We start from the raw sequence: 27,940 nt of genomic DNA, 5'->3' as shown, positions 1-27,940 counted from the left end.
TACAAATATAAAATACAAAATATAAAAACACATTTATGTGAACGTTCCTTATCTCAGCCTGACATCCTGCAAATTTGTGCATTTTTTTTACCAAATTCCTTAAGCAAAAAAGGTGCAATAGGGAAATTCAAAAAGTCTAGAGAAGATCTGAGATGAAACTTTAATTCAAAACCTGGAACTGCAGTTTGAATGTGCTGATAAAGACAGTTAATGCTGTGGTTAATGATTAATGAATTGTAGTTCAAAGGTCTTAGTGATAGTCCTAATGCTAACTGTTTCATTTTGTTCATTCTTTGTTTCATGGGCATAGCTGCTTTGGCCTCTGTGATATTACATTGGTGTAAAATCTGTACAATAAACAATTTGAAGAGTTAATAAGGAGCTTAGAACCCATTTTTGTATGGTCTTTTCAGAATTAATCTTACTATGTTCTATGGTGAAATTTACAATTCATTTGAAGTTGGCTACCTAGGTTGTCTAGATTCCAAAGGCAAACATTCAAAATACTAAATTTCCATCCCAAGCAAAGAAAAATGCAAATTCTAATAAAGGGAATTGGATCTCTTAATATAACATTTTGTAGAAGCTGTTGTTTTTTCTTCAAGTAGTTTTTCTAATTTTTTGTAAATATCATCTGTGCTACAAATAGTGCTTAAAGACACTACCTATGTAATTCATATAATTCATATGTACTCTAAGATTTGTTTTTGCAGTAACAATCTGTGGCTGTGGGTTTGCTCTGTATGCTGCAAACTGTGAACCATATAATAGGATTGTCATAAAGCCCCTTTTCTGAGCACACAGAACAGCTATCCAGAAAATCCGATGGCATTTCTTCATGCATTTATTAAGTAGATTTTGGTTTTCAACCTTTGTATCTTACAGATCTTAAATTTCAGGTAGAAAATTTGTATTTGAGAGATTTCTCCGTTTTGCAGCTGCTCCTTCCATTTTGCAAATGAAGTCACTACTTTTCAATATATTTGCAGAACAGAATTAATTCACAAATTTAAATGTATCATCTACTACCACAATACCTTTCCAGGGCCCCAAAGCAACATGCTCAAGAGGCATTTCATTGTACCTGTGCATGGCTCCGTAACACTGTTCATTATGTTGCTGGAGACATGATATACAGCATGTATTAACCATTTCTCAGTGCTGAATGGAAAATGTTGGACAGAGTTTATTCTCAACAAAGCTCTCACTGTGTGTATGCTTACTGTGTAAGCAGAACTATGTTGAGAACCAAAAAGATTTTTTTTCTGTACTTTCAGTTCCTTTTTGTAGGGCGCTCTGTCAGTACTTGGATGTGTCTGGCAAATGGCTTTCGGTGGTGGTGGGAAAAATGCAGAGATGGCCATAATTCAAATATGTGTAAGGATATATTAAGTTAAAAGATACGAATATAACATAGAAAATGAAAGATAGCAGAAACTGGCGGTAGGAAAACATAGCACAGCATGGCAGAAATAAAAGAAGTGACAAGAAGTAAGATTACAGAAGGTGGGACACTCAGAAAGCAGAGGTCTTATCTTTGCACTTGTTTAGTATTATCAGTAATTAGCAGGCCAGCAGAGCTCACTAAACCAGTTGGATGACATGCATGCTGAAGGTTACGCTTTCATATGTGAAACTGTTCCTTAATATTTGCACTACAGCTAGTGTTTGCTTTTAATGTGATAAATGATAGGAATGATTAGTATGTTGGTGAAACCAAATGTCTAGAGCAGAATGTAATTTTATCCAATTAAATATACTGTCCTAGTTTACTTATATGAAACTGAGCTTCCATTTAGCAACATCTACGAAGGAGACTCATAATTAATAAGTTTATACATTTTTCTCACTCCATTGAAGGGTTCTGCAATTTACAGTTGCATAGATTACTTTTTTTTTTTTCTTTCTTTCTCTATATAAAAGCCCTAGCCTACGACTCCCATATAAAAGTCACATTCAGTTCAGCGTAGCTTTATGGTCAGTCACCAGAACTGTTATAAACAAATCTGAAGGTATTGCCCTTAAAACCTGTATCTTCTGCTGCTCCTCTGAATTGTGATTTTGAGATCTGTACGTTTTATGGGAATGCAAAGCAAAACCAGTAGGTCAGTTTAATTTTTATGCATACCAGGAATCCCTTCAGATTGCTGTAATTCAGTACTAGAAACCTTTTAATCTTATTATCATACATGCTAAAATTAAATTCACCCATTTCTCTCTCTTTCTGTAATGCTGACCAAAAAAAATAAATTGTTCTTTCAGGAGTCCTAAACTACTTAAAGGAGACCTTTACTCACACACCAAGTTATGACATGAGCCCAGCAATGCTGAACGTACTTGTAAAAATGATGCTTGCTCAAGCTCAAGAGTGTGCTTTTGAGCAGATGAGCCTTCCTGGAATACGCAATGAGTTTTTCACACTAGTGAAGATGACACAGGAAACTGCCAAGGTAAAATAAGAGACTTAATACTTAGTCTTTAAAATAACGGTTTCCAGTGAGGTGTTACTAGATAAACCTCTAGTAATATTAAGAGTTTATTAAGCCTAAATTCTGACAATTGTTAATGAAAACCCAAAGTAGCAAGGAACAGCTCAAACTATATTTAAAGTTGCAATCTTGGGCACTTGCCAAAGCTTGTTTTTTGTTTTTTCTTTTAACAAGCAATTTGCTGTATTGCTCTACCAAACAGTACAGACCTTGTCCACAGTTCAGCATACAAAAGAGCAGAGTCTTTTGTGTGGTTCTCTGTTACATGCTGAACACTCAATCTGTAACTTCCTAGTGGCTTGAGGTTGAGCAAACCTAAGAAGTCCAAAAGAGTAACTGAATTGTAACTGGGGGAAGGGCACAGAATCAGATTGGTAGCTGCAGAGCTGCTTTGGGACTTGCATGAAAAATGGAGAGGCAGGCTGTGCCCCAGAAGGTAGCATTTGTACTTGAGGTTGTTGACATTAAAAATTGGGTATGAAAACAGATCTGGATATGCTTTCTGAGCCATTTTGGAATAGAAGAGATATTACTGTCTCCTTATTAGCCAAAGTGGTCTATCTTGTGATGGGTTGCACATAAAATTATCTCAAGGCTGACTATAATATCCCTTATTTGAGTAACTGAGCTCCTAATAACTAATGTAAAGCTGTCACATTTCAATTCTGTGCTTTATTTTAGGTGGGAGAGGTTTACATGATGGTTAACACTGCAATGACTCAGGAACCAGTCAAAGAGAATATCCCTTATTCTTGGTCTAAACTGGTACAAATAAAATCGGACCACTACAAAGCTCTGGCACATTACTTCATTGCCACCATTTTGTGTGACCATGAATGTAAGAATCATGTTTGATATATGTACATGTAAACAACACTAACAAACATGTATTCACAGACTAAATTATAATTATTTACAACAAAGAGCCTGGAACATTGGGGGGTTTCAATGTATGTTATTTTGTGGCCACTTTCCTGTCCAGATACGAGGCCAGGCTTCTTTGTCCTTCACAGATGACTGGAAAAGTTCAACAAGCTACCTCTTGCAGAAACAGAAGAAATGTTATATCTATTAATCTATTATATGCTACTAAGTTGTTTAATTCTTGTGATTATGTTCTGGCTTTAAGCATTTCTTGCATACTGATAAAAGTCCTAGAAATGTGAAATTTATGTCAGTGTATATATGTAAAAATATCTGTGTTTGGAGAGAAAGTAGTAACTGTTGCACAGTACTCTGAAAGAACAAGGTGCCAAGAGATGTGCGATGGCTAATGTTCTATATCCATTCCTATAGTGCAGTCCAGTGATGATGAAGATCAGCAGGAAAAAGCCCTGTCCCAGTTGTATGACTACATGCCGGAAGGACTGATGGCTCTCACTGTTTTAAAGGACAAAGTTCAGAGAAAACAATTAGGTAACTGACAGTTTCCTGCTTGGCAGGGGGTGGGTGGACCAAATGATCTCCAGAGGTCCCTTCCAACCTCAACCATTCTGTGAAAAAATGAAAACAATCCTTTATTTATTCTGTGGAAGACAACCAACAGTTTAATTTTTTTTTTTCAGGGAAAGCACACTTACGCAAAGCTGTTGTTTACCATGAAGAAGCTCTAAGAGTCTGTGGTTTGTGCAAAAAGCTTCGGAACATTGATGTTCTTCAGGAGGTTCTGACAGCCGCACATAAGCGCTCACTTCTCAAATATGCTCAGCAGGAGAAGGAAGATGACTTTCTCAGTCTAATCCAGACTCCAGATATCCTTCGTAAGTATCCACAGCTAGCAAAAAGGGTATCTAAACAATAATCTAGTGCCCAAATTAAGTCAATTAAGAGTCCTATTTTCAGGTATTGCTGGGCTACCCTTTTTCCTCTTCCCATCTGAAAAATGCAGCCTTTTAACTGTGCTTTCAATTAGGCAACCCAGCCTTCCTGATTGATTAAAGATGACTTTTCTGTCTTTTTAAATATGATCCTAATTTTTTCTCCATTAATCAGTATTAATATTTTTCTGAAGTAATGTATATATAACTTGAAAGTGTCTTATGATGACTCCTTTTAAGGGACTAATAGAATAATCTTTGGATCATGCTAATGAGTCAACTTAATGAGAGGTACACAGATCTATTGAAGACTTTAAAGAGAACAGGAGGGTAGGTAATGGATATGCCTGAAGGAGATGAAAAAAGGTGGTGTTAGAAGATCAGTTAAGAGCTACCAGCAACAGTAGCAATAGCGTGCTTTTATTATCTGTTGTGTTGTAAAATATTTGCATGTAGGATCACGGAAGTACTTACAGAATGACATCTGCATACATGTGTATGCTTTCATTCAGATATGACTATTAAACAATTTCTCTAACTTATTTCAATATAAATCAGACGTTTGTAAGTACTTTGCTAATCTTACACAGATATATGTATATGTATACATAGGAAGAGGGGAATGTCATAGTGTTGTTTGGATGGATTAAGCTTTCTGCACTGATACCATGATTTCTGAAGACACTTTTAATGTGATTCAGAAACATGTCTTTCTATAGAGATGTGAATCTCCAAACAAATGAGTTTTTCTATAGCCTTATAAGAATTCAGGATAAATTTGTATCTAACTTAGAATGCAAGAAAAATACAGTGTAGTATGTATTTTAACTAATACTCAAGAGAAAATTAATTTGTTTTTCTTTTTGTTTTAGCTAAAACAGAGCATAAAGTAGAAACAATCACTCCTCAATTTTCCAAGGTGAAAGTGAAAGACTTCTTTCACAGATTGGTATGTAACATGCCTAACGACCTCTGTCATTTCTAAATTCATTCTAAAATGAGGGAAGTGACACAAGTATTTTAGCTTTTTTTTGGGGGGAGGAGGGGAGAGAGATGCCGTATTCTGTAGTAACTATTTTTTCAGAAGTTATTAGAGAGATCAATCCTAGCTTTAGAGGCTTGAAACCAGCAAAGAATAAGAGTGCTGTTTTTTATATGGCATTGCACAACATTCATTCTTGATAAGCTTCATAAAAGTCTCACGAAGTTTCAATAGATAGTTTCATACAACTCAAAGGTGAGGAGAAACAAGTGGTATCAGGAAATGGGCAGGCAGAATACATAACATTGCATGCTACCAAACCAGTCTTTCAGGTGTCTGTGTCTGTCAGTGGGCAAAGGGAATGGGGAGTTCTGGTTAGGATCAGAGTACGTGGTGTTTCATGAATCAGTTTATCTCCTCCAAAATGGAGTAACATAGGACCTTGGAGTCTGCAGACTAATCTCAGAACAGCTTGGCAGTTGCTCTCATCCTGCTCTGTTTGAAGTGTCACCTGAACAGCCCTGAAGCAGAGCTGAGCACTTCTGGGATAAATCTCAGTTCCGTTTCCATGGAATTAGCTGGAAGTTAACCTGAGTTAAAATGAATGAATAAATAAATAAATAGAAATGCCTACTTACAAATGACAGTAAACCATAATACGCTGTGTTACTTCCAGGGCCCACTGTCAGTGTTCTCAGCCAAGCAGAGATGGACAGCTCCACGTACCATTCGTTTCCACTGTGAAGCAGGAGAGCTGGGATTCAGCCTTAAAGGAGGCTCACCTGTACAGATTTATTGTCTTGATCCGGCTTGCTCTGCAGCAGTAAGTAGATTGGTGCAATATTAATGATTTATCTTCATACCCTACCAGTACAGTCTTTTAAATGCAATTCTAGCTTGTTGATATTGGTGTATGGAATATTTATTGAGTTCTAGTGTATGTCATTGTAGTTAATTCATACAATCTGAATAAGTTTTTATTGCTACATACACACCTTAGATGTTAGAGTATTCGTATCCCTGACATCATATTAAAGTACGGTAGAATTCTTCCTCTGTTGACACTTAATAGGTAGAAAATCCAAAACATAAAATAAGTGTGTTATCCCCCATCTCATTCAGGAAGTTAGAAGGAACATAGAATCTAGAAAGTAGCTACAATAAGGATGAGTATCAGGAAGGGAGGTTAGCATGTGCCAAAGAAAAATGAGGGGAAAGTATGTTTTAATGGCTTCTAATATACTGCCCTTGTTTTGGGAAGAAGGGGATAAAACAACATACAGAGATGAGCATAGCTTAGCTATAGCAAAGGCAGAAGCAAGCACATAAGTACAGTTGAAAATATTAAAGAAATAGAAGTGAAAACTGGAGAAAATACCTCATGGAACATAACAGGGCAGCAAAACCAGGTTTCACTTCAGAGAAAAGTGAAAAGGACATAAAACAAGCTATGAGCATACTAGAATCATATTTATCAATGGTAATTCCACAAAGGAGGTAACTTGTATAATTGAGATATTTGCATGTTTTTATCCTAGTTATACACTTTTGTTCCACATGTCTGGCTAGACAGTGGTTTCATGGCTTCTAAGAAGGAAATGCCTTTGGGGTAGATACTGCATGATGACAAAAACACTTTATACAGCTTTATAATTCCAGATTGTAACCTGTATGAAATCTTTTGACAGTCGGTGGGCCTAAAAGAAGGCGATTACATTGTTTCAGTTGGTGGTGTGGATTGCAAATGGCTTGGAGTAAATGAGGTGCTGGAAAAATTCAAAAGCGTGGGAGAGCAGCCCATTGAGTTTGAGGTTATCAGTTGCCAAGATACAACAGCATCTATGGTAGGTAACGAGGCAAATACATTTACAGATTTGATATGATTGTTTTTTTTTCTTATATTTTCCTGGCTTCAATCCTTGATTATGTTTACTTTCACACAGTTAGATATCCCACCTTCACCACTGAATATATGAAGTGTTTAGCCATGCGTTCTGTTTTAAGCAGTGCGTTTAAAATGAATTGAATTTGCATCATGGCTTACCATGCTATAGTGCAGTCTGTGTGCATAAGAATGGCTTGGGGTTGTGTTTTTTGTTGTTGGCAGGTTGTTGTTAGTCGAACATCTTAATTTATTTGCAGTAAAAATTCCATGGCATATTTAACTTTCCCCTAACTTGTCGCAGAGAATAAAGAAGGTTATCATCCTGTTCAGCAGAAGAAAAGCCCCAATGAAACATTAATAGAATACAGTAGGGCATCCAAGACATGCTCGTTTTCTATTCACTGTTAACACAAATGATCTGTAAGTGTAGAAGAATTCACAGATCAATGTAATGTATGTGTTTGGTTTTATTTTGATGAACTTTAACTATATAGTTAGTTACTAAACTGCTGTGGAAGCTTTAGACTAGGGAAAATTGATCACAAGATTCAAAAATGTTAAGCTGTAAAAAAAAAAAAAAAATTATTTGTAGCGTGAAAGAACATGTAGTTCAGCTAAATCCACTGCTTCATGCTTCTAGCATTCCCTGGCAAGCTTAGGCACTGAATTATTGCTGCCTTAGAAGTGATCAAGGTGCCCTTACTGCCACTGGGTTTTCTTGTTTTAAGTTCATTTTCCTTACTCAATATAAGGAATTGCAAAGTTGCCATTCCAAGCTGCTGCAGGACATGAAAGGCTAGAAGATAATCAGACACAGCTAAGATAAGGTGGAGAGGGCTGTGCCTTCCAGATAACCCAAAAGAACATTCTACAGTAGCTTTTGTTGTAATAGCTGCAATCAACACTGAGCTTGTTCATGGGTGTTTAACAAAACAAACTCTTAAGACTTTCTGGACTCCAAGGACACCAAAAACTCACCTTGAGAGATTTGTGCAAGAACAACATACTCAGACTGTGTGGAAAGGTTACCATATACGTCATACAGCACTTACTGGCTTCCAATTTAACTTACACAGGCTGTGTTGTTACAGATTCACAAGTCCCTTTACACTTGCATAGTATACCTCTGAAGTCTACTTGGGCAAAATACCAGAATCCTGCACACTGAAGGACTTTGTGTTCGATTATTACATAATTAGCACAGAAATCTTGCCATTGTCTGCCTTGAAAACTATTTGCACCATAATCTTATCTTCAAACTTTTGACCTATTTATTGACTGATTCTTACGATTCTTTTCTTCCTATAGCATAGTAAGAGTGCAACATATTCTGTGGGAATGCAGAAGACATACTCCCTAATCTGTTTAGCCATGGAAGAAGATAAGATTGATCAGACCAAGAAGGCCCCGCTGAAACTGCCTTTTCTAAGTTGGGGAACTAAAAATAGACAGAAAGCTGCAAGCACCCTCTGCCTTCCTTCTGCTGTGGCTGGAAGTTCTCAAACTAAGAAAAAGCTTTCTCCTTTTGCACTTCTGAATACAGAAAGTTCATTGTACTGAAGTTTTCAGAAGGATCTGTTAACATGAAGGTTTTTCCTTTGAAAATGTATATAAAATATGTTGATCGATGTTATCCTTATATATACACTTGTATAAACTTAGACAAATGCCCTTGACTTTACTTGCTGTGTATTGAGCCACTATGAAGATCAGAGGCTAGCAAAAACTGTAAAACTTGAGTAAGATTTGAATGTTAGAACAAAATGGTTTGGGAGGTGTAGAATAACACTTTGTAGATGAAAGAATTTCTTATACGGAGACTGGATTCCTTTGGAATTCCAAAATACATTATAACTAATTTTTTGTAACTATTATAGACTTATTTATTACAAATAATGCTGCATGCAAAACAATAGGTGGCACACTGATGATTTTGCTGTAAAAGTTTAGAGTTGATATAAATTGCTTCACACTACTTTATGGAATTATCTTAAACAGCAAAGGAGAGAGAATAATGTTATTCAGAAAAAAAAACTAACCTTTGCCAAAAGGTAGTGTAACAGACTTGTGGTTTTTATATATAGACATTCTCTTTGAGAGTACTAGGTGTATTCTGTGGAATAGTTAACTCGGGAAAAGAATTAGAGGGCTTAGAAGTCAAATGATCTTTTAGACTACAAAAGAGTTTGACTCTGTTCTTTTCCTGATTTAGCTTTCATTTTAAGAGCTACTTTATGGGATTATTGAAAAAAAGGCTTTATTCCAAACTTGAAGTTATTTAACCTAGTTACATTAAGATTGGTATTTTATTAGTCCTGATAAAATTGATACCTGTGGAACAAATCTTAAAAATTACATTCTCCAGTATATTGATCAAGAGTATGTAAATTGTGGTGATACCTTCAAAATAAAAAAGTGCTTATAAAATCTTAAGAGGAAGAACTAACACTAGTGTTAGTTAATGTTGCTGTCTACAGAGTAGATATGTGCTGTTTGATACTCAAAACTTAAAATAATGGGAAAGTTTGTGTCTGCGTATAAGCTTCAAAGTTGTCATTTTTAGTTTCTTACATAATAGGTGTAAATATGTTAATGATTTATTTAAAAATAAAAAATGCTGCAATTTAGTAGTGGCTTTTTGATTCTGCTACAGCTTGGACAGTAAAATGTAACTTAAAAGTTTTGAGTATTTACATCTCTTTGCATACTTCTGTAATGCTCCTTAAAAAGGCATAGAAATTTATCTTACTTGCAAGTGTATATTGTAAAGTAGAGAAACTTACAAACTAGTATTACGCTTGCTTCCTTACAAGGAATACTAACACATTTCTAGAGTTTTCCTATAAGAGTTGCATAAACAATTATGTGACTTGTGACTAATCTGTCCTTAGTAGTTAATACTCCTCGTGTGTATTTGTAGTAGCACTTTTTTTCTTAAACACCAGCAGCAGTCATATACTGATACAATGCAAGAGCCTGATACCTAGTATTCCACAGAGAAGATAGTTACTTTGCAAAGCTGGGGAAAGTTATAATCCAGCTAGTGAAATCCCTAGCAAAGAAACACAAACTTCCTTCTAGTTCATTGTTCCTCTCCTCTCAGCTCCCTGTGATAGTCTTTCCGCAAGTATCTTTCCCTCTCATGTTTCTCAGCTGCATGGTTAACTGCCTTTCCCTTCCCATCATCACATGAAGTACTGTACAAATATATATTTACTATTTTCTAACAGCTAATTCAAGATTCATTCTACAGTGAGTGGTAGCCAATAGCTAACATAAGACAAATGCTAATTTCAAAGCAAGTTACGCTGTTAAAGATTCTTATTTTGATTTAAGCATATTTGTAATACATTTCCAAACAGATGTAATATATAGGGGTACTATAAAAGCCTAAAAAAGTAAAGGTTTGCAATGGTTCAGTATTTCAGCCTATAACTCTTTCAGTACTACTACTTACTAGTTTTAATTAAAAGTATTTAATGTAGTGAACAAGTGGGCATTTGAAATTGTACAAAGGCACTTTTGTGTTTACCTTGCAATATTGATAGCAACATACCTTGATTTGTAATGAAAATTAAGTATTCCCTAATTGTAAGAAAACAGCATCTTGTTTTATAGTTCTAGATATTCTGATGTTTACCATTCAGTAAATATTTAATGGCCAAATTGCAAGTATATTTAGATCCCAAGTAAGGAATCAGTATAAGAAGCAGATCTGTCTGCTGTTCACTGGTGGATTAGCTTGATTACAGAGGTGCCAAGGCTCTATTATTTGCTGCTTTTTAGTTTACAAACGAGAATTGAAAGTCCTGCTCCACTGCCTTCCTGCTGTGATCTGAAACCTAAGTAGTGAGAACTTTTAACACCACCTTAATGAGTGCATAAAGCAAAAATTTTTATCCTTACTGAATTGGCTATCATTTAAAATAAAAAGTATGTCAGGAAAACCCATCTACTACACAATTCTTGAAAAAGATTAATAGTGGAAGTATTACGCAATGAAGTAAGTTTGTTAACAACTTGTGGACTGAAGAAGGACCCAGAGAAACAAGTGAGTGTAGTCAAAGATGTTTTCCGGTAGCACTTTCCAAAGAAACTCCCAAGTTATAAATGGTAAGTTTTACCATGAAGCACCACAGGGGGAGGTTACATCAAGTGAAGTTTGAAAAGTTCCCTCTTACAAAGACATTTAGAAACAAACAGCTTAAGCAAGCTGCAATAACTTTGATAGCAAGAGCTGCGTTCTCTCTCTGGTTGTGACATGAAGTAATCCTTATACTCTATTGTGCTTGTCTGAAGTTGTACAGTACAATAAATCTAAATTTTAAAAAGTCTTAAAAAATTTACTGTCATTAATTGCATAAACTTATCTAATAACCAATGTAACTGCATCACCATCACACTAGCGCTGTCATCTGGATTTACAATTCATCTCTATCTCAAACTTCTACAAAATAAGGCACAGTTCTAGGGAGGATGCATGTGATGACTTTTGCTGTAAGCTGTAACTGTTTTTATACACGCACTAATACATAAACTCACGTTCCCATTAAAGAATGAGGGGTATACAAAGAGTAATCAACTTCATGTATGTTTATTACATACAACTGACTATAAATAAGTGCTATATTTGGATGAAAAAAGGTAATCTGAAACTGTAGTTAGTAAGCATTTCTTTTGAGTATTCCATGTTTTCTGGATTGTAGAAACAATTTCACCTTAGAATTCAACTATAAAACAATTGAAGTCTTACCTAAACTGCAGTGTTAAGTGTTAGGATGATGTAATTTAAGGAAAAAAATAATCAATACAAAGTTAGCATATTACTAGCTACTGTAAAAAATGTTTTAATAACTAGAGTGATGTCATGATAGACTAATATCTGTCCCCCAGCTCGTTATAAATACTCCCTGGAGAGAGAAAAAAAAAAAGGTGGTGAAAGACGTACTTTTTTTTTTACAAGCATTTTAACTCTCATATTTCTAGCTACTGAGAAGACAATCTATTCTACTGAAAGATAGGCGAATGCTAGATTGTAGCATGTACTCTAAATAAATAAACACTGTTAACACCTGGGTGGTATTTCTGGAAGATGTATGTGGACAGATTACCTTGTTTTCAGCATTCACAGGAGGAAAAAACGTATTTTTCTCTTTTTTTTTTTTTTTTTTTTGTTCAAGATGGATGTAAGACACGTCCCAGTCCCTTTTCCAAGGTAGTTTTCACAGCTCAGTCTACACAACCAGAGCAGTGGTAAAGAGGAAGTAAACTCTAGAGAATTACTCAACACCCTCTGGTTGTTACCAGGATTATGGAAGTTACCATTGTATGTGATCATTAAAAACAATATTAGACTTCACAATAACAGAAGCAGTCTTGTCTTCCAAAACAATGCTACACAGGTCAGGAACATAAGAATGTGTGGATTTGTTGTGCTACCGTTTGTCCAACTACTACCTCAAGCTCTTCAACAGATGCATTACAAAGCCGGTGGATGCTTCCAAATTGCTGCAGTAGAAGCAGAGCTTTTGTTTTCCCAACTCCTGGAATTTGTTGCACAGTCCGAAATATGGATGGCTCTAGCAGCTGAGAGCATTGTTTACGAAGAAAGGGGTTACTGTTGTGATCCTTACTTTGTTCACGGACCTGAAACAAAACCAAACCATCGGCGATACCGAGCGCCCTCTGCTGGAGTTCTGCTTTTGGTTTTTAAAGTAGGTTTTACAATTTCAATGCAATCACGAGGAAGTTCGAGAAACAAACATCCTTGCCCCTCACCTTTGTGCCCTCAAGGGTTTAGATGCAAATCCACAAAGCCTCACTAGGAAATCTAAGAGATTCTTAAAAAAAAACATGAACTAAAACAGTTATTTTGTTACCTATTTGACGTAATCACTGTAAGAAGTTTCCTCAGCCTGAGACTAAACAACAATCACAAGTTGGTTTTGACAGATGACTTAAAGAATTGCTTAGTGCTGTCCAGTGGCATCTCAGTGCTTCATCAAATACAAAAGATATATATAATCCAGTACTTAGTTCTTTTTTTTTTCCCCTCTGTTTCCTCCTCCCACTGAACTGTTCTACCTTACTATTGTCACAGGATATTTTTTTCCTTACAATCCCCAACAAAACTATGTGTTTCTTTAAGATCACACCCATTCTTTCTGAACACAGGTGATGATTGTAGGGAAAAATAGGCAATTCTACTCCCATAGCTTAGTAAGTGCTTCTCCACTAATATAGGAACTTACCAGCTGAGTAATAAGTTGAGAAGCTTCTGCTTGATTTGCCACAGGAAGCAGCACCATTCCGAGTTCTAGCACAACAAGCTTTTGCACTGCTATGAAGTACTGGTCGCTTATTTGAGTCCTCTCGACAATTACAATTCCACCAAGACTGTTGGCCTGTATTGGAAAGGGAAGGCAGGGGAAAAAAGAAAGTCCTTGTTAACGGCAAGCTGATGCAATGCAGCACAGAGCAAACTCCTGTCGTGTATGAGTTAATTTACCTAAAAGCAAATCAGAGGAAGAACAGAAGTTGCAGCAACAGTACTGGAGTTCAGTAAAGTACTATTACATAGATTTGTAATTTTTCAGTTTTCACTGAAAAAAAGTTGTGTCAAATTATGACACAACTTTAGCTCCTGTAGAATTTGAAGAGCACATGAAGAATGTTTTCAGAAGCACAGAATAGGTGAGTTCCACTTGGAAACTTTTTTTCTTTATGTGTTACTTACATTCCTAAACCGAACCAATCTTCGTTTGAAGTCATCTCCTGCAACCAAGTCTGCTTCAGAAATGTATAAAATGCAAATTTTGTTTGAAAGATGAAAGTCCACGAGTCCCAAGCCATCTTCAAAAATGAGCTTAATTTTCCCTTAACATGAGAAAATTAAAAGAAAAAAATGCAATTATATTTTTTTAACTACTGTACTTTAACAGCACAACCTTCCTAATGTGTCAAAGTTCCTGTTGGCTTCTAAAGAAAGTGAAATTGATTGTCAAGTTTTTCTTTTTTTAAGCAAGGCCAGCACAAGCAACCTAAAGTACTGCATGATGCCTTTGAAAATGCCAACTAACAGCACTTTGACAGTGCAGATTCCAGATAGCTTCTTGATAAACTCTGGACTTGAACAAAACCTCCCACACTTTTCTGACAGCATCACCTTCAGTTTGCCAGCCAGTGAAAGCACTACCCCAATATCTGTACAAATTCGAGGGATTTCAGTGGCGGTGCACATTCACAGTGGTGAATTCGCACTCACTGCTTGTGGCTCCCAAGCAGCAGTCAGTTCTTCCCCTCTACACTGCTCGGCAGCTATGACAGGATTAATCACAGGTACAGAATTTTCAGCTTGCTACCATGGATTATTGCACAAATACGGCCCCAGTCTGAGAGTAAAGCGTGTCCCAGCCAATCCAACAGCACTGGGCAGCAGAGGGACTGCTTCGCCTTAGGTTTTTGTTTTTTCCTCCCGAGTTGTTCGTGCTTACCTTGCAGCCGCTGGGCTATCTCTGACCCTCTCCACTTCTCGTTCCCAACCACGTGCCCATAGGGGACCACCACGGATCCCGCTGCCGCAGGAAAGTTCGCTTTTGTTGTCATTACACCGCCTGGAGCTCTTCAGCAGCAGTTACACCCTGTTTAAAAAAATAAAAATAACAAAAAGGAAGGCTGTAAGCCTGTTCCAAGCTTTTTTAAAGCTACAGGTCACGAGAAGACGCGGCGCTCTGCCACAGGCCGCACTGCGGGGCAGGGGGCGGCAGGGGGCGGCAGGCCCGCCGCCGCTCGGTCGCTACGGCCGAGCAAGGAGCGCGGCGATTGGGGAGCGCCCAGCGGCGGCGAATCCGCGGGGCTGTTGGTAGCAGGCCCGCAGCGACCGGAGGAGCGCCCGGGGCCGTCCCGGTGCCGGTGCCCCGATGCCGCTGCGCCTCGGGAGGGGGCGGCGGGGCCCCTTCGTGAGTGCCCGGGGCGGGGGGCGCGGGGCGAGGCCGGGGGGAGCCGAGGGCGGCCCGGTACCGGGTGCGGGGCCTGCGGGCAGCGCCCCGCTGAGGCGGAGCCGCTCCGGGCCGGCCGGGGCCGTCCTGCGGCGGGAGGTGCCCGGGGGGCTCTGAGGAGAAACGGCGGGAACCCGGCGCCCGCCTCGCCCCTCACAGCGGTTACGGCTAGCGCCTAGCGTGTGCTGGTGCCTGCAGCGGGCATCAGAGGCGGTGGGCGCGGATTCAAATATAAAATTTACCTCATTTGTAAAAATTGTGAGGTGGTCCAGCGCTGGAACTGCCTGGGGAGGTCGCGGAGCCCCCATCTCCAGAGCTCGTCCCAGCCTGCGCTGCTCTGTGGCCCTTCTCAGAGCACTCGCTGTGGGGAGTGCTGGCACCTTTTTTTCTCTGCTGGCACTCACCAACATCCTTTTTTTTTTTTTTAAAAAAAAAAAAAAAAGTATTGGGTTTGCTGATTAAAAACTCCCCAAGATTTTTTTTAACCCCGTTTCAGGCTAAATGAACTGTTAAGACCCTTAAAACTTGTTAGTAATAGTTGTTTTTTGTTTGTTTGTTTGTTTGTTTTCATCTCATATTGGTGCAACAGAGGATTACCTCTGACTTACAAACCCTTTGTACAAGAGAGGGAATAATATTATTATGAAACTAGATTCAAATCTTCTGAAAAAAGTTGATTTATAGTATGTTTTTTCTTGTGTGTGTACACAAAAACAGACCAGTCCTTAAGAAACTGAATTTTGTGGATAGTGACGTAATGGGTAGAGAACCTACAGTCATGGGTCTTACATAAATTACATTTCTAACCTTCACTAGCAACTATTCATACACGTTCTGAAGTTATACTTAAAATCATTCTGTCTTCTGTTTACATTAATTGCATGTAAATGTTCTTCCCTTTTATATTATTTTGTATAGTTAGTTTTTGTGCATGTTTGGTTCTGTACTTCATTGTGATCCTTAAAGTCATTATCAACTAATTTTATTTTAAATTGTTTAGAAACATATAGCTCATGGCCTGGTCCCTGCTGCTACCATAGCTCCTAAACCTGCAGTTCCCCGCACCCCTCCCCCTCGTAGTCCAAACCCTTCTCCAGAAAGGCCCAGGTAGGTTTTGAGTTGTTTTTTGTTTCATCGATTGCAATAGCATACTAGAAAAATATGACGAGAAGAATTGCATGTCCTTGCTGTAGCATTTACATAAGCTGTTTCATAAACAGAATGTATTTTTAAATTAGAGCAGTTCCCTTCTTTGAATTGTAAAGATGCCTATTTTCCTCCCATACGTAAGCAAGCCAAGTAATTAGAACAGTTACTTTTATGAATATGTAACTTATTAGAAAGATGACAAATTGATTTTTTAATGCTAGGGCTGTTTTTAATTTGGGTGCTAGAGTGTAGCAGAGCTAGTGAGTTTAGAAATTTTTGCTTGTTAGAAGAGCAGAAGTTTAATGTTACTATTCTGCCATTTTATTGCATATAAAAAAAAAAAGAAGACTTAAAAACTTGTATAGAAAACCATGTTGGATTAGATTTGAATTAGCTATACAGCCAAGTTACACAAAGTGAAAATACAAATATATTTTCCTTTTCATTTGTAGTTTCATGGAGTTTTTCTTTTCTCTATATGTTTTCTCTATATTTAGTTAAATTCTGGTTATTTTCTATGGTCTTTCTAGTATATAACATTCTTAGTTAATTCTAGTTAATTTCTTCTTCCTTTTTTTGACCTCCACTTGTTGTCATTCCTGTTACAGTCCCTACCATTTCTCTTCTTTAATCTTTGTTCCCATTTGTCTTTCCCTCTTCATCTTGCGCTTCTCTCTGCTCTGCATCATCCCACTAATAGGCGCTTCTGTCTACTTACGTTTGTCCTAGTTTGCAGTGCTCCAGGATCTATGAACAGCTTCAGTCATCAGTAAAAGGTTTGGAGTAGGGGATAACAGGAACTAGAAAACAAAATAGCAGAATATTAAACACTTTTTCAGTGTGCCACATAACTATTGTTATGACTGAAGTGAATGCTAAATACTATAAATTACTGGTGTTAATTTTGGAAATATAACTCAGTATATTCATTGTTATTTTCATGCATTTGATTTAGGTACTTGTACTCTTTGATATCTGCCTTGAGAACACACCTGATTTTGTGCTTTACTTTGGGAGTTGATAGTTAAAAACTAGTCCCTTAGCACTTTGTGTTGCTTATGCATGTTAACTTTGAACTTTTTGCTTTGCTTAAATAGTGAAGACATTCTGCAGTGGAAGAGGATATGAAATGTGAAGACAACATCAGTAGTTTCATTGCTTTTTTCTTTTTTCTTCCAGATCTGCTTTAGCAGCAGCTATCCTTGCAACAACACTAACAGGGCGCACTGTTGCTATTCCTCAGCCTCGGCAGCGATCACTTTCGGAAAGTGATTCCACCTATGTGGAACAAGAGTGCTTTGAGCCATATGCAACAGTCACAGAGCTCAGAATGGGGTAACATATACTTTCTGTTTGGATATCTTAAATTAGAGATAAAATGTGCCAATTAGATATTTTTACCCAAGAATTACTGAAAACTAATTAAACTCTGAGTGTTATAACCATTTTTCTTACCACATCATAAATAGAGTCTAAAATGTCTACAGTTCTTATTCTATTTCTCATAAAGTGATGTCATGCACACAGTCCTCAGAGCGAGACTTGGTTTGCACAGCAAGTAAAAACATGCATTATTTCTGCTAAATGCCTATCAGTTATACAAGAAGTTAAATGCTGGGGAATCATCTGAATTGTTTGTCAGGTAATTCCTTTGTGCAAAATTTAGTCTACTTTTACTGTAGAATTGGCAACCTTTGATCTCTGGTGTGGCGCTTTCTGTAAGCGAAAGAAGTAAATGTAGTGCTAATTGTCTATTTTGAAGTGTATTGCGTAGGTTAGGTACTTTGTTTGCAGCCAAAGAAGCTTACATGTCTGTTTGCTTCTGCTGTTGGACCTGTGTATATTCTCAGATTGATGGTTCTACTTTACAAACATTTATTTTTCAGAAGAGTAAGCAACACTGAAGCAAGCTTTATACTGCTTTCTACTTGCAGGCCCAACTGGAAACTTGATGGTAGTGACAGATCTCCTCTGCAATCCTTAGAAATATCAGGCAATTGCTGTGAGGATGAGGACATGGATACCTATCCTTCAGATCCTGATAAAGAGGAAGAGTCCAGCTCTCAGAGTAATGAGAAAAGGGAAGAAAGCTTTAGCAACAATGCTATTTATGCTGTTCCTTGCAAAAATAAAAAGGTAGGATTTTCAAATCAGTTAATTCTTTTATTGCGTTTTAATATATTAAATATTTCTAAATATTCTTAATGTTTATGCATTTATTCAATTTTTATATGTTTTTATGATTCAGTTACCTTTATACTAAGATAGGTTTGTTTGTTGATCCTTACAGATTCTCTATCTCTGATTATTAGGAACTTAATAGGAAATCACTGGTAGTGTGGCTCTTACTATAAACTTAATGAGAGTATGTGTTTTAATCTTATGAAACATCTGATACTTTCATCTTGAGCATGACACTTACATATTTTGTTAAATGCACTTGGAACTTCTATGTATGGTGAAAGCTTAGTTCTTGATTCAGTATTGTGCTAAGGAGCAGTGACCCTCATAGGGATGGGAACATTCAGAATCAAAAGAAATGACTTTGTGGCTTGAAGACCAGTGGATTTTTCCATGTTACAGCGTGGAAGCAGCTTAAGACAGTTAAGGCACATCTAAAGTTCAGTTTGCATGCCTGTCCAATGTGTTCCAACAAACAGGAATAAGTAACTGAGTAGCTGAGAAGCAATAAAATGCCGTGTATGTGAAAGGAATTGGAAAACACACCTAGGTGAAGGGACAGTAATCAGTTAGAGGAGAGGAGGGGGGGAAAAAGGGAGGGTGTTAAATACACAGGATGCTGCTATGCAATCAACAGGGAAAAACAGCTAAGACAAGGCTAAAAATTATTCATGAATTCCTCATGTACTGTGATGTGGTAGATAAATGACCCATTTTTCTTAAAAAGTAGGTTTAGATATGACACAACAAGCAAAAAGATAACTTCATCAATTCTTTGACTAAATAAGATGACAAGGAATATTGCCCTGGGATAGATTAGACGATTATCATAGTTCTTTACCTCCTGCTGATCACAGTAAGGGTTAGATTTTAATTATGTATAGTCCTAAAGCCAAAAAAGTGTATATTTTATTATCTTAAAATTTTGAAGTACAATTCTGAATGTGACCAAGACATTATCTGTATGAAAACTTCAATATCAAGACATTTGGGCATAGGCTATTTCGACAGTGTTATGATTTAGATAGACTTGTTTGTCTTTTATACAGGAAGAGACTCCACTACCTCCTAGTAATAATGCTGAGAAGAAAGAAACATCGTCTCATGAAACTGAGTTTCACATGCAGGTGGATGAGTCAAATGTGCAAACAGAAGGTAAATAAGCTTACTTAAGACAAGGGAAAAACAATTTTTGAACAAACTAGATTTATTAGTACCATATGATAAATGATAAATTCCTTTTAAAAAGGGCAGACAAAGAAATGCCATTAAAGTGCCACTTTTAGTAGTTAGAGAAAATTGAAAATCTGCAATCAAACTGAAATTCCTAAACATCCACTAACAATCAGGTGCATTTAAAAGACAACAAAAAATAATGAGCTCAGTTTTGTCCAGTATGGCTACTATGTTTCTGTTGATCTATGTACCAGGATCAATCCAGTTTATACTCTGGAAGCTATTGGAGTGTAACTATGCTCAAAAAATGGAAGAAAGTACCCAAGAAGTACCAGAAGCTATTACTGTTAAGGAGATTAAAAAAAAAATTCATATTAATTTTTCTTGAAGACATGTTTATGTCTGAAAATCAGCTAGAAGAACTTTTTTTTTTTTGATAATACAACTTAATTTCTTCCTTAATTGTATCTATACAGTGTGAGAGGTAAAGTAAGGTATCACATCAATATTCTAATATACCATGAATGGGGCTGGAGCCTCAAGGACTTTCTCACATTTATTTACAGTATGTAATATGTGTACTAAAATATCTGTATGTACCCTTGTAATTTACAGACTTATTAATGCTTTCATTCTTAATTGACTGAAAGATCTGTTTTTCTTTAACAGAAAACAAACATCTTGGCTTGAATTTAAAGGTAAGACTTTTGAAGGTTCATTTGTGATGCATTCTGGTGCTGTTAGCTGACAATTTACAATCCACGTAAAAGAAAACTAACTTATTGTCACTAGGGAATGTTTCCTTTAGGCATTCTTGTATGTCAGTCATTCCTTTTGAAAAATCCCCATCATATAGGTGTGTAGACCACACAAAAGTTGGGTGTGGGTTTTATTAAAAATAACAAAAAATGCTCTTGTTCCTCATGTGAAAGAATGAAACTAAGTGAGAGTGGGAGACATCCTCTATAGAAAGAGAGAGCTGTCAGTGATAATTCTCCTGAGCTTGCCTTCACCAGATTTTTATGTAGTTTATGAGTTGGGCCCATCTGACTGCTTTTCTGAGCTTGAAAAAGAATACCCAAAAGTTTGGTTTCTCACATCAATGTCATGGAATACTACTTAGAAAAATGGTCAGGCCTTCCACTGCTAACATTGTTGGTTTCTTCCTTTTTCAAATTCTTGACAACATATATTTTCTTTTGAAATTGTTCTTGAATTTCTGTTTATTTGGGCATCAGTGTTTCAGCATGTTAAATCACATGGCATTGTATTCTTACAGAACTTCTCTGTGGTTTCATAAAAATGTATGTCAGTCATGTTCAACCTGAGTAAATGTATTAGCATAAATACAGGCTGTTTTTACAAATTATTTACTGTTGAAAGAACTTTCTGAAACTGTAAAAATACGTGCTTTAACTAATACAGGAAGAACAAAATTATTGTATAGGGTTTTACACTTCAACATACTTGAGTCCCAATTATGGACTGACAGTTCATGTAAGAGTGTTCTATTCTAGAATATTCTATGCAAACTAACAAGGGAGCCATATCAGTTCTGTTAGGTCAAGAAAATTTGTTTTATTTATTTTTTCTGTTATGAGATTTTGTGAGAACTGTATGTCTTTGACAACTAATGAAAATACCGTTTCAAGCATCCAAAAGTGACTGACTTTGGTACGTGACAAAAAGATGTTAAGATAGCCAAATGACAAGTGATTTATATTGTCAGTAGCAAATCAAACCTTAAAAAAAAAATAAACTGTTTCAAAAGTTCTGTTTCTTAAGTTCTCCAGCGAAGATGCTGTTCAGTGTACTTCAGAAAAGATAAATGCTAGAGCAAACTGTTTCATTTTTTATAATTTCTCTGCTAGGAAGAAAAAGCATTAGCTGAAAATCTTATATGGGAGAAACCTCCACTATCCCCAGGTATTTCTGATTTTTCTGTGCCATTACTACAAATCTTCATTTTAAAGAATACATGTGTAATAAAAAAAAAATACGTTTTCTTGCTTGTACTCACTAAGCCTAATTTATGGGGGAGGAAGAAAAGTATTCATCTTGCACAGGAGATAAAAGAATGCTGAGTTCTCTGTGATACATGTTGAAAACAGTGGTTCCAGGCTTTTTATGCTAGATGTTTGAGTTGTTTTTACTTTCTAATCTGAGTGACTTTTGAAGTGTTAAGTAAGTGATTGTCAAACAATGTACCAATTAAAATATTGAAAATATTGACATGTGGCATCTATAGATATATCCATTCGGGCAAGGCAAGCACGGGAAAACATGGCTAAAGAGAAGTTCAGAGAGCTAAAACAAGAAAACTGGTCTTTGAATAAGGTATACCAGGCTATGGCCCAGCAATTTGAGGAGACAAAACAGCAAATGGAAGAACAGCAAGTAAAACTGAAGAGATTAGAAGAAGAAAACAGAAAACTTAAAGAAGCTGCAAAGAAGATACACAAAGAAGGTGGGAGAAACATTCTTTCAATACAAACTATTCTTAGTTATCATGCTTGATTTTTCTAGTTTTTTTTTTTTGTTGTTTTTTTTTTTTTACAACTTTTCCACTGGTAGGAGGTTTCTGCTTCACTGATATGAGGAAGTATCTATGCAGAAGTAGTTTCTGAACAGTATTTTCTACATTTGTAGAAATTTTGTCAAGGAATACTTACAGGATCATGGGAAAAATACTCGGTTGTTTCATAATGTTTTTTTGTGCTAATAACTTCTCATGGCTTTATTCTGTAAGAGTATTTTGGGAAGTTCTCTTATGATAATAATTTATTGAGATTTTTTCCCTTATAATTAACAAATTATTGTTAATGTTTCTTGAATTTTGACTAAAATGAGTTGAATATTTGTTTTAATAGAGGAAGCTACAGAATTACTTTCTCTGAAACGACAAGCACAAGAACTTGTAGACGAAAATGATGCTTTGAAAATGACAGTCCATCGTTTGAACGTAGAATTAAGTCGCTATCAAACTAAATTCAGGCCACTGTTGCAAGAAGAGGTGAGAATGTTGGTTATAAAGGCAATTTGCATAAGTATGTCCCATTGCCCTTTCAGTCACCTGTAAGTTTTGGGAGGCAAATCCAGATAAAATAATCTTAAAGTCCACAAATGGCATAGGCTTCCTCTGAAATTGAAAATAAGCATTTATCATGAAATCTAACTTTACAGGAGAATAGCTAACTTCTTATTGTAAGATGTTTAAATTTCAGTTTTATTGACCGTCTGTGTTACGTATGCAATGTGTAATTAGAGGCGTAAGCTTGTTCAGGGTAATAGTTATGACTTGTCCACTTTTGCAGTGGTCAATGGTTGCTGCTTCAAAAAGAAGGAAATAATTTAATTTTTTTCTCACATATCTTCTTTAGCATCTAAAAATAAAAAGTTTACCCATGAAAGGACCACCACCCCCATGGCTGGTAAGTAGCATCATATTTTCACTGATCTGTTCATTCCTTCCTTTAGAGGAACCAAAATATTCAGATTTGCAGGCCTTTATTTAGTTATGTTGTTGAAATATCACATACGGGTAGAACAAGATAAACATAAAAAGGAATAGGGCAGAATTTTGCAATGAATATGTAAAACTGGCTAAATTTATGGTAAGCTACAGACTGCTTACAGTTACCAAATTCGCATTATTGAATGTAAATTAAGTACTGTTGCCCTGAGAATCATAAATTACATCTTCCTTTAGTACTGTCCAGCATACACAATGCATCAAGGTCTATTGCTTCATTATTAATCTTAATTGTTAATCTTCTGCTGTGATTGCTTAAGGTAAAACTAAAAGGAAATAGCATATATCAGTGAGTCTTATGGTAGGAATGTTTGTGGATCCACTAGTAGCCTACGAACTTCTGGCAAGTAGAAGGCAAGTAATCTGTGAAATGGAACCTATAACATGTGAAACAATTTCTTCATATGTTAACTGAATCTTCAAATTTCCTTTCCCATTGTTATTCAGAGCTATACAGAAACCGGAAGGTCCTCCCTCTTCACTTATACGTAAAACTAATAGCAACTGAAAGCCCTTAATAGCTTTTAAAACTGACAATGTGTATCAGGAGAAGAAATAATAAATATTGATGAGATTGTGGTTTGCAATTTATTTATACTGACTTGTTTTTTAAAGCTGGATATGAAATATTTGTCACCTCTTCTGCTGGCATACGAAGATAGAATAAGAGAAAAGGAAGATTTAAGTCTTGCATATGAGGTAAGTTGCCATTTAAAGAAAATGTACTTCTAAAATAAGGCAGAAAAAACTACTGATTTTTTAGAAGGGATTTGTCAAAGCTGGGTTCTACCTAAAATTAAAAGTGACTTTGTTTTACTTTGGTATACGTTGTTATTGTGCTGTTTTAAAAGCACTTGGTTTGGTTTTGTCAGGCTGTTCAGCTGTAGAAGCAGACACAACACTGAATGTATGGGAATAGAGTAAACCATAAACAGTCAGTCCATGTTGAAACAATTTACTGTTGCCATTCATAACTGGGAATCCAGTGCCCTGTATCTACCAGTTGCAGGCCTATGGATTTTGTGGCTGAAGAATATTTATTTCAAGTTATTTAAGGCATGGGTACTGACTCTTTTTGCTCTTTAGAAATATCTTCTGTTACTGAATCTTCAAAAATGGTTATTAGTTTCTTGAGAATCTTTGTTTACAGTATGAAAAAGATTACCAAGACACTCATCTGGTCTCATTTACAACCATGTATGACCAAATCTGAGGAACTACATGAGCTTCAGAGCAGAACTATTACAGTTTTTGAGAATATTTCCTTCAAAAATTATGCCATAAAATAAGCAGTATTTCATTCTGAAAATGTATGCTATCATCTGGTTATTTCCAGAATTAATCTGCTTGAATACATATGTTAAGGATCTATGAGTTGCTTAATTCAAAACACACTTGGAAAAAAAATCAAGTGTGCACATCTGAGTTAAAGATGAATGACTCGTGAGATAAAATGCTGTTAACATGAGAATTAGAAAGGTACCCAGGTATGTGTATTTTGATGTCAAAGTTAAAATATTTCCCTCCAGCTATTATGATTTGGATTCCTTTATCTTCCAGGAGGATATGAAGAACTTTAAAGTGCAAGTTGAAGAGTTGGTGAAGGAGAATGAAGACCTGCATAAGCAATTAAATAAAAATAACTTTATTACCACTACAGAATGGCAAGTTATATTACCAAAAATTAGTGTTTTGCTTGTACTGTGCAAATGTTTAAGATTATAAATCTTGAGGAAAAACTATGTCTGGCTCTTGCGCAGGGGGGTTGGACCAGATGATCTCCAGAGGTCCCTTCCAGCCTCAAACACACTGATTCTGTGATTTTAATTCACACATGCCTATCTTTCCTTCTTTCCACAGTGAATTTTTGCTTTAATTAGTCAAAAATTTTAAATATTTTTTAAAAACAACTTATGTATTGAGGGTTGAGAGCTCATGTCTGTAGTAAGCTTACTTTGGATTCTGAGATAGCTTTCAATTAAGGTTTTTCATTCCTTTTTGAAAGGGATTCAAATATGATAAAGTTTAAACTGTTAGAAGTCAATGTTGTTTGTTTGTTTGTTTTTTTGTTGGTTTTTTTTTTTTCTTTGGACATAAATTAAAATTAGAAATACTTTATTTATAAACTGTTTGTTATTGTGCAGGCATCAGCTACAAACTCAGGCCACACTGGTCTTGGAAGAAAACAGGTTGTTGATGGAGCAACTTGAAATTCAACATGCTAAAGCAAAAGATAGTCACAGACAACATGTTCAGGAAGGTAAGTGCCTGAATTGCTAGACATGGCAACTACACATTTTACACCGTACGTAGTTCTGCAGGTTTTCTGTGGTGGAGGTGTTTTGCTTTTTTACAACTTGATACATGCATACAATGCATAGCTGAATACAGGTAAGATCACAATGAAGTCAAGCTCTGATTGTCAGCTGATCATGAAAAGTAACGTCAACGTCACTTGTAACTGTATAACTTGTGAACTGTTAAACAGAAGTACTTTTGGATCTTTTCCTAATTTGAGAGCACCTTAACTTTTTACAGGTTGATATTTGTGAGGTAGTATTTGTTTATTTAAATGTTCAATTTAGGTTGTTTCTTGCTATGTAACCCATATTTATTGCTAATAAAATGTAGTTGATTATATCATAAGTAGCATGATACTGCTTAAATTTACATCCATGTGTTAAGTAACGGATCAGTTTTGTTATCTATTGCTGTTTATTAGATGTTGAATTGAATTCAGAACACTGAATGCTTACAAGCAAGACAAGGAATATAATTTCTTAAAAAATTTTCTACTAATGGTTATGTTTTGTATGAGCAAATTCTTCTGGGTAATTCTTGTTAATAGACTTCTGACTGTGTATCAGAAAGAGGACAGACATGTTACATTTTAAAATCCTAACAATGAAAGTAAGATTTTTTAGTAAAGGTTAACTGTTTAAAAAGCAAGATTGAAGGTACGAATTCTGTGAATCTTAATTCACAGTTTAGGATATCCTTGAAAAACATTTAATTATGTATCATTAATATAAAGCTTTTGGAGAGAATATAATACCCCCAATCAAGTGTTCTGCTTTCCGTGTCTCAAAATAGCTTGATCTGGTGCGAGTTGGAAGGAAATTCCTACTAGACTGACAGATTTTGTTATTTATTGCTGTAGTTCTCACAAGGAAATAAGAGCCTGACCTTAACTGTTTTGGAGTGCATTAAGTGATGGAAATACGTGCTATAGGAAGAACCTGTGGATTGGTGAACAGAAACTAGACAGTCTGTAGATGTGTCCTGTCTGCTAGGCTACAAAACTCATGTTTGATTTCAGGTTCTTTTCCTGAATTAATCAAAATGAATTAAAAGATTTTTCAGCACAAAATGATGCTTCAATGAGCAAACAGCTCGTAGGCCTGAAAAGAGGTAGTCTTGAGTTTGAAGCCTCTTGAATAGAAAACTGCCTTTAATCTGATCTCTCACTTTCCAAGCACTTCCAAAGAATAAAAAGATTATTCTGTCTGAAAAAAAAAAAAAAAATCATTACCAGTATTAGAAATACACTGAGCTGTGTTCTTTCTTCTTTAAGAAAGAATGTGAGTGTTAAGAAAGAAAGGAAAATGTTCTGAAACAGACATGTGGCCTTGTTTGAGTTACCTGAAGTCAAAAGAGATATTAGCTGTAGGTAGCTCTGCATCTATGACTTTTGGTTGGCTCTTTGCTCAACATAGTTTTGTGGGTAGCAGTGTCCTCTACTGAATTTCTTGGTCAATGTTCTATAGTTATGTTGATAACACCACTAGAATGCGCTAGAGATCAGAAGAGATTCTTTGAATATCCTCTAAGAATCTCTTCTAACCTACCATAAGCTATTCAGAAAAGAATTCTGTCTAGATACTATCTGAAATGTCAGGTTTACTGATTTTAAATGGGGAAAGGCAGATTTCAGTGAAAATCAGACTTATAATAGAACTCTTTGCTTATCTGTGGAAAAATGTGGTACTTCTCCAAAACAAATTGAGACAAAATCCAAACTGTTTGGATTCCAAATCCTAACTGATTAGGATTTAAGAAAACCAAGAAAAATCCAGTCACATAATGCTTTGAATAACTATGAATTAATGTATTATTGGTTTAGTTGGAGTTCTACTAGGTGATTGAATTATTGTTATTACTGTGCTGTAACCATTTTTTTCTTCCCCTCCCAAAAGCTTCAAAATTGACCAAGCAGATAATAATTTTAGAAGATAAAAAACGGAGTCAAGAAGAACAGATAGCAGAGTACCAGAAGCAGCTGGAAGCTTTACGTACTACTTGTGAAGAGCTGAAAGCAAAACTGGATAGCAAAATAGCAGCAGAGGAGCACTTTGCTTTGGTGAATGAGTTAAAAAGGTATGAATTTGTATATGGTGCATAGAGAAACAATTCTGCAAAATATTCACATAAGCAGATCATTACATGCATACATCACTTTGTATGTAGGAATATGCCGGTAATTTTTAATCTATAAAAGGTAACTACCAAAGCAGAAAGAAAAGTTACTATTTCAAAAACATTGTAATTCTAGAAATAAATCCCAACACTAGAGGCATGAAAATGACATGAAACAGAAGTGCTGCCATGCAGCATACTTTGTATATTTTTTCTAAAGGCTTCCTGTAAATTTGTTTGCTTCCAGGCCTAGGATAGTTGAAGTTACTGTTTCTTGGTACGACACCTTCCTGAAAAGTACTCATAAGTGCTAGTA

At 36.1% G+C, this 27,940-nt stretch overlaps 3 protein-coding genes across 4 annotated transcripts in view; 2 read left to right on the top strand and 1 right to left on the bottom strand.

Moving 5' to 3' along the window:
- Positions 1-12,453, top strand: part of RHPN2 (rhophilin Rho GTPase binding protein 2) — a 30,659-nt gene extending 18,206 nt beyond the window's left edge. The window contains 8 exon segments of the mRNA XM_082770005.1: positions 2,263-2,450; positions 3,171-3,327; positions 3,786-3,905; positions 4,055-4,249; positions 5,179-5,255; positions 5,965-6,111; positions 6,977-7,132; positions 8,482-12,453. Of these exon segments, the coding sequence (XP_082626131.1) occupies positions 2,263-2,450; positions 3,171-3,327; positions 3,786-3,905; positions 4,055-4,249; positions 5,179-5,255; positions 5,965-6,111; positions 6,977-7,132; positions 8,482-8,733 (1,292 nt within the window). The 3' untranslated portion in view covers positions 8,734-12,453.
- Positions 12,454-12,569: 116 nt separating this feature from the next.
- FAAP24 (FA core complex associated protein 24) lies at positions 12,570-15,555 on the bottom strand. The gene is made up of 5 exons (XM_082770006.1): positions 15,413-15,555; positions 14,667-14,813; positions 13,910-14,049; positions 13,425-13,577; positions 12,570-12,819 (listed from the first exon to the last, which is right to left on the bottom strand). The coding sequence occupies exons 2-5, from the start codon at positions 14,776-14,778 to the stop codon at positions 12,577-12,579; spliced, it is 648 nt and encodes a 215-aa protein (XP_082626132.1). The 5' UTR covers positions 14,779-14,813; positions 15,413-15,555; the 3' UTR covers positions 12,570-12,576.
- Positions 14,779-27,940, top strand: part of CEP89 (centrosomal protein 89) — a 27,724-nt gene continuing 14,562 nt past the window's right edge. Inside the window, exons 1-14 of one of the 2 annotated variants that reach the window (XM_082770003.1) lie at positions 14,779-15,131; positions 16,171-16,277; positions 17,499-17,654; positions 18,254-18,455; positions 19,550-19,655; positions 20,346-20,374; positions 21,548-21,602; positions 21,925-22,143; positions 22,547-22,689; positions 23,057-23,107; positions 23,824-23,907; positions 24,769-24,872; positions 25,353-25,468; positions 27,405-27,585. In XM_082770003.1, coding sequence (XP_082626129.1) covers positions 15,093-15,131; positions 16,171-16,277; positions 17,499-17,654; positions 18,254-18,455; positions 19,550-19,655; positions 20,346-20,374; positions 21,548-21,602; positions 21,925-22,143; positions 22,547-22,689; positions 23,057-23,107; positions 23,824-23,907; positions 24,769-24,872; positions 25,353-25,468; positions 27,405-27,585 — 1,592 coding nt within the window. In that variant the 5' untranslated portion in view covers positions 14,779-15,092. The remainder of the gene's footprint in view (positions 15,132-16,170; positions 16,278-17,498; positions 17,655-18,253; positions 18,456-19,549; positions 19,656-20,345; positions 20,375-21,547; positions 21,603-21,924; positions 22,144-22,546; positions 22,690-23,056; positions 23,108-23,823; positions 23,908-24,768; positions 24,873-25,352; positions 25,469-27,404; positions 27,586-27,940) is intronic. The other variant, XM_082770004.1, reaches the window with a different exon arrangement.

This window comes from Aythya marila (genome assembly GCF_965140915.1).
Source record: "Aythya marila genome assembly, chromosome: 12".
Lineage (NCBI taxonomy): Eukaryota > Metazoa > Chordata > Aves > Anseriformes > Anatidae > Aythya > Aythya marila.
This window is presented reverse-complemented; position numbering and strand designations above follow the sequence as displayed.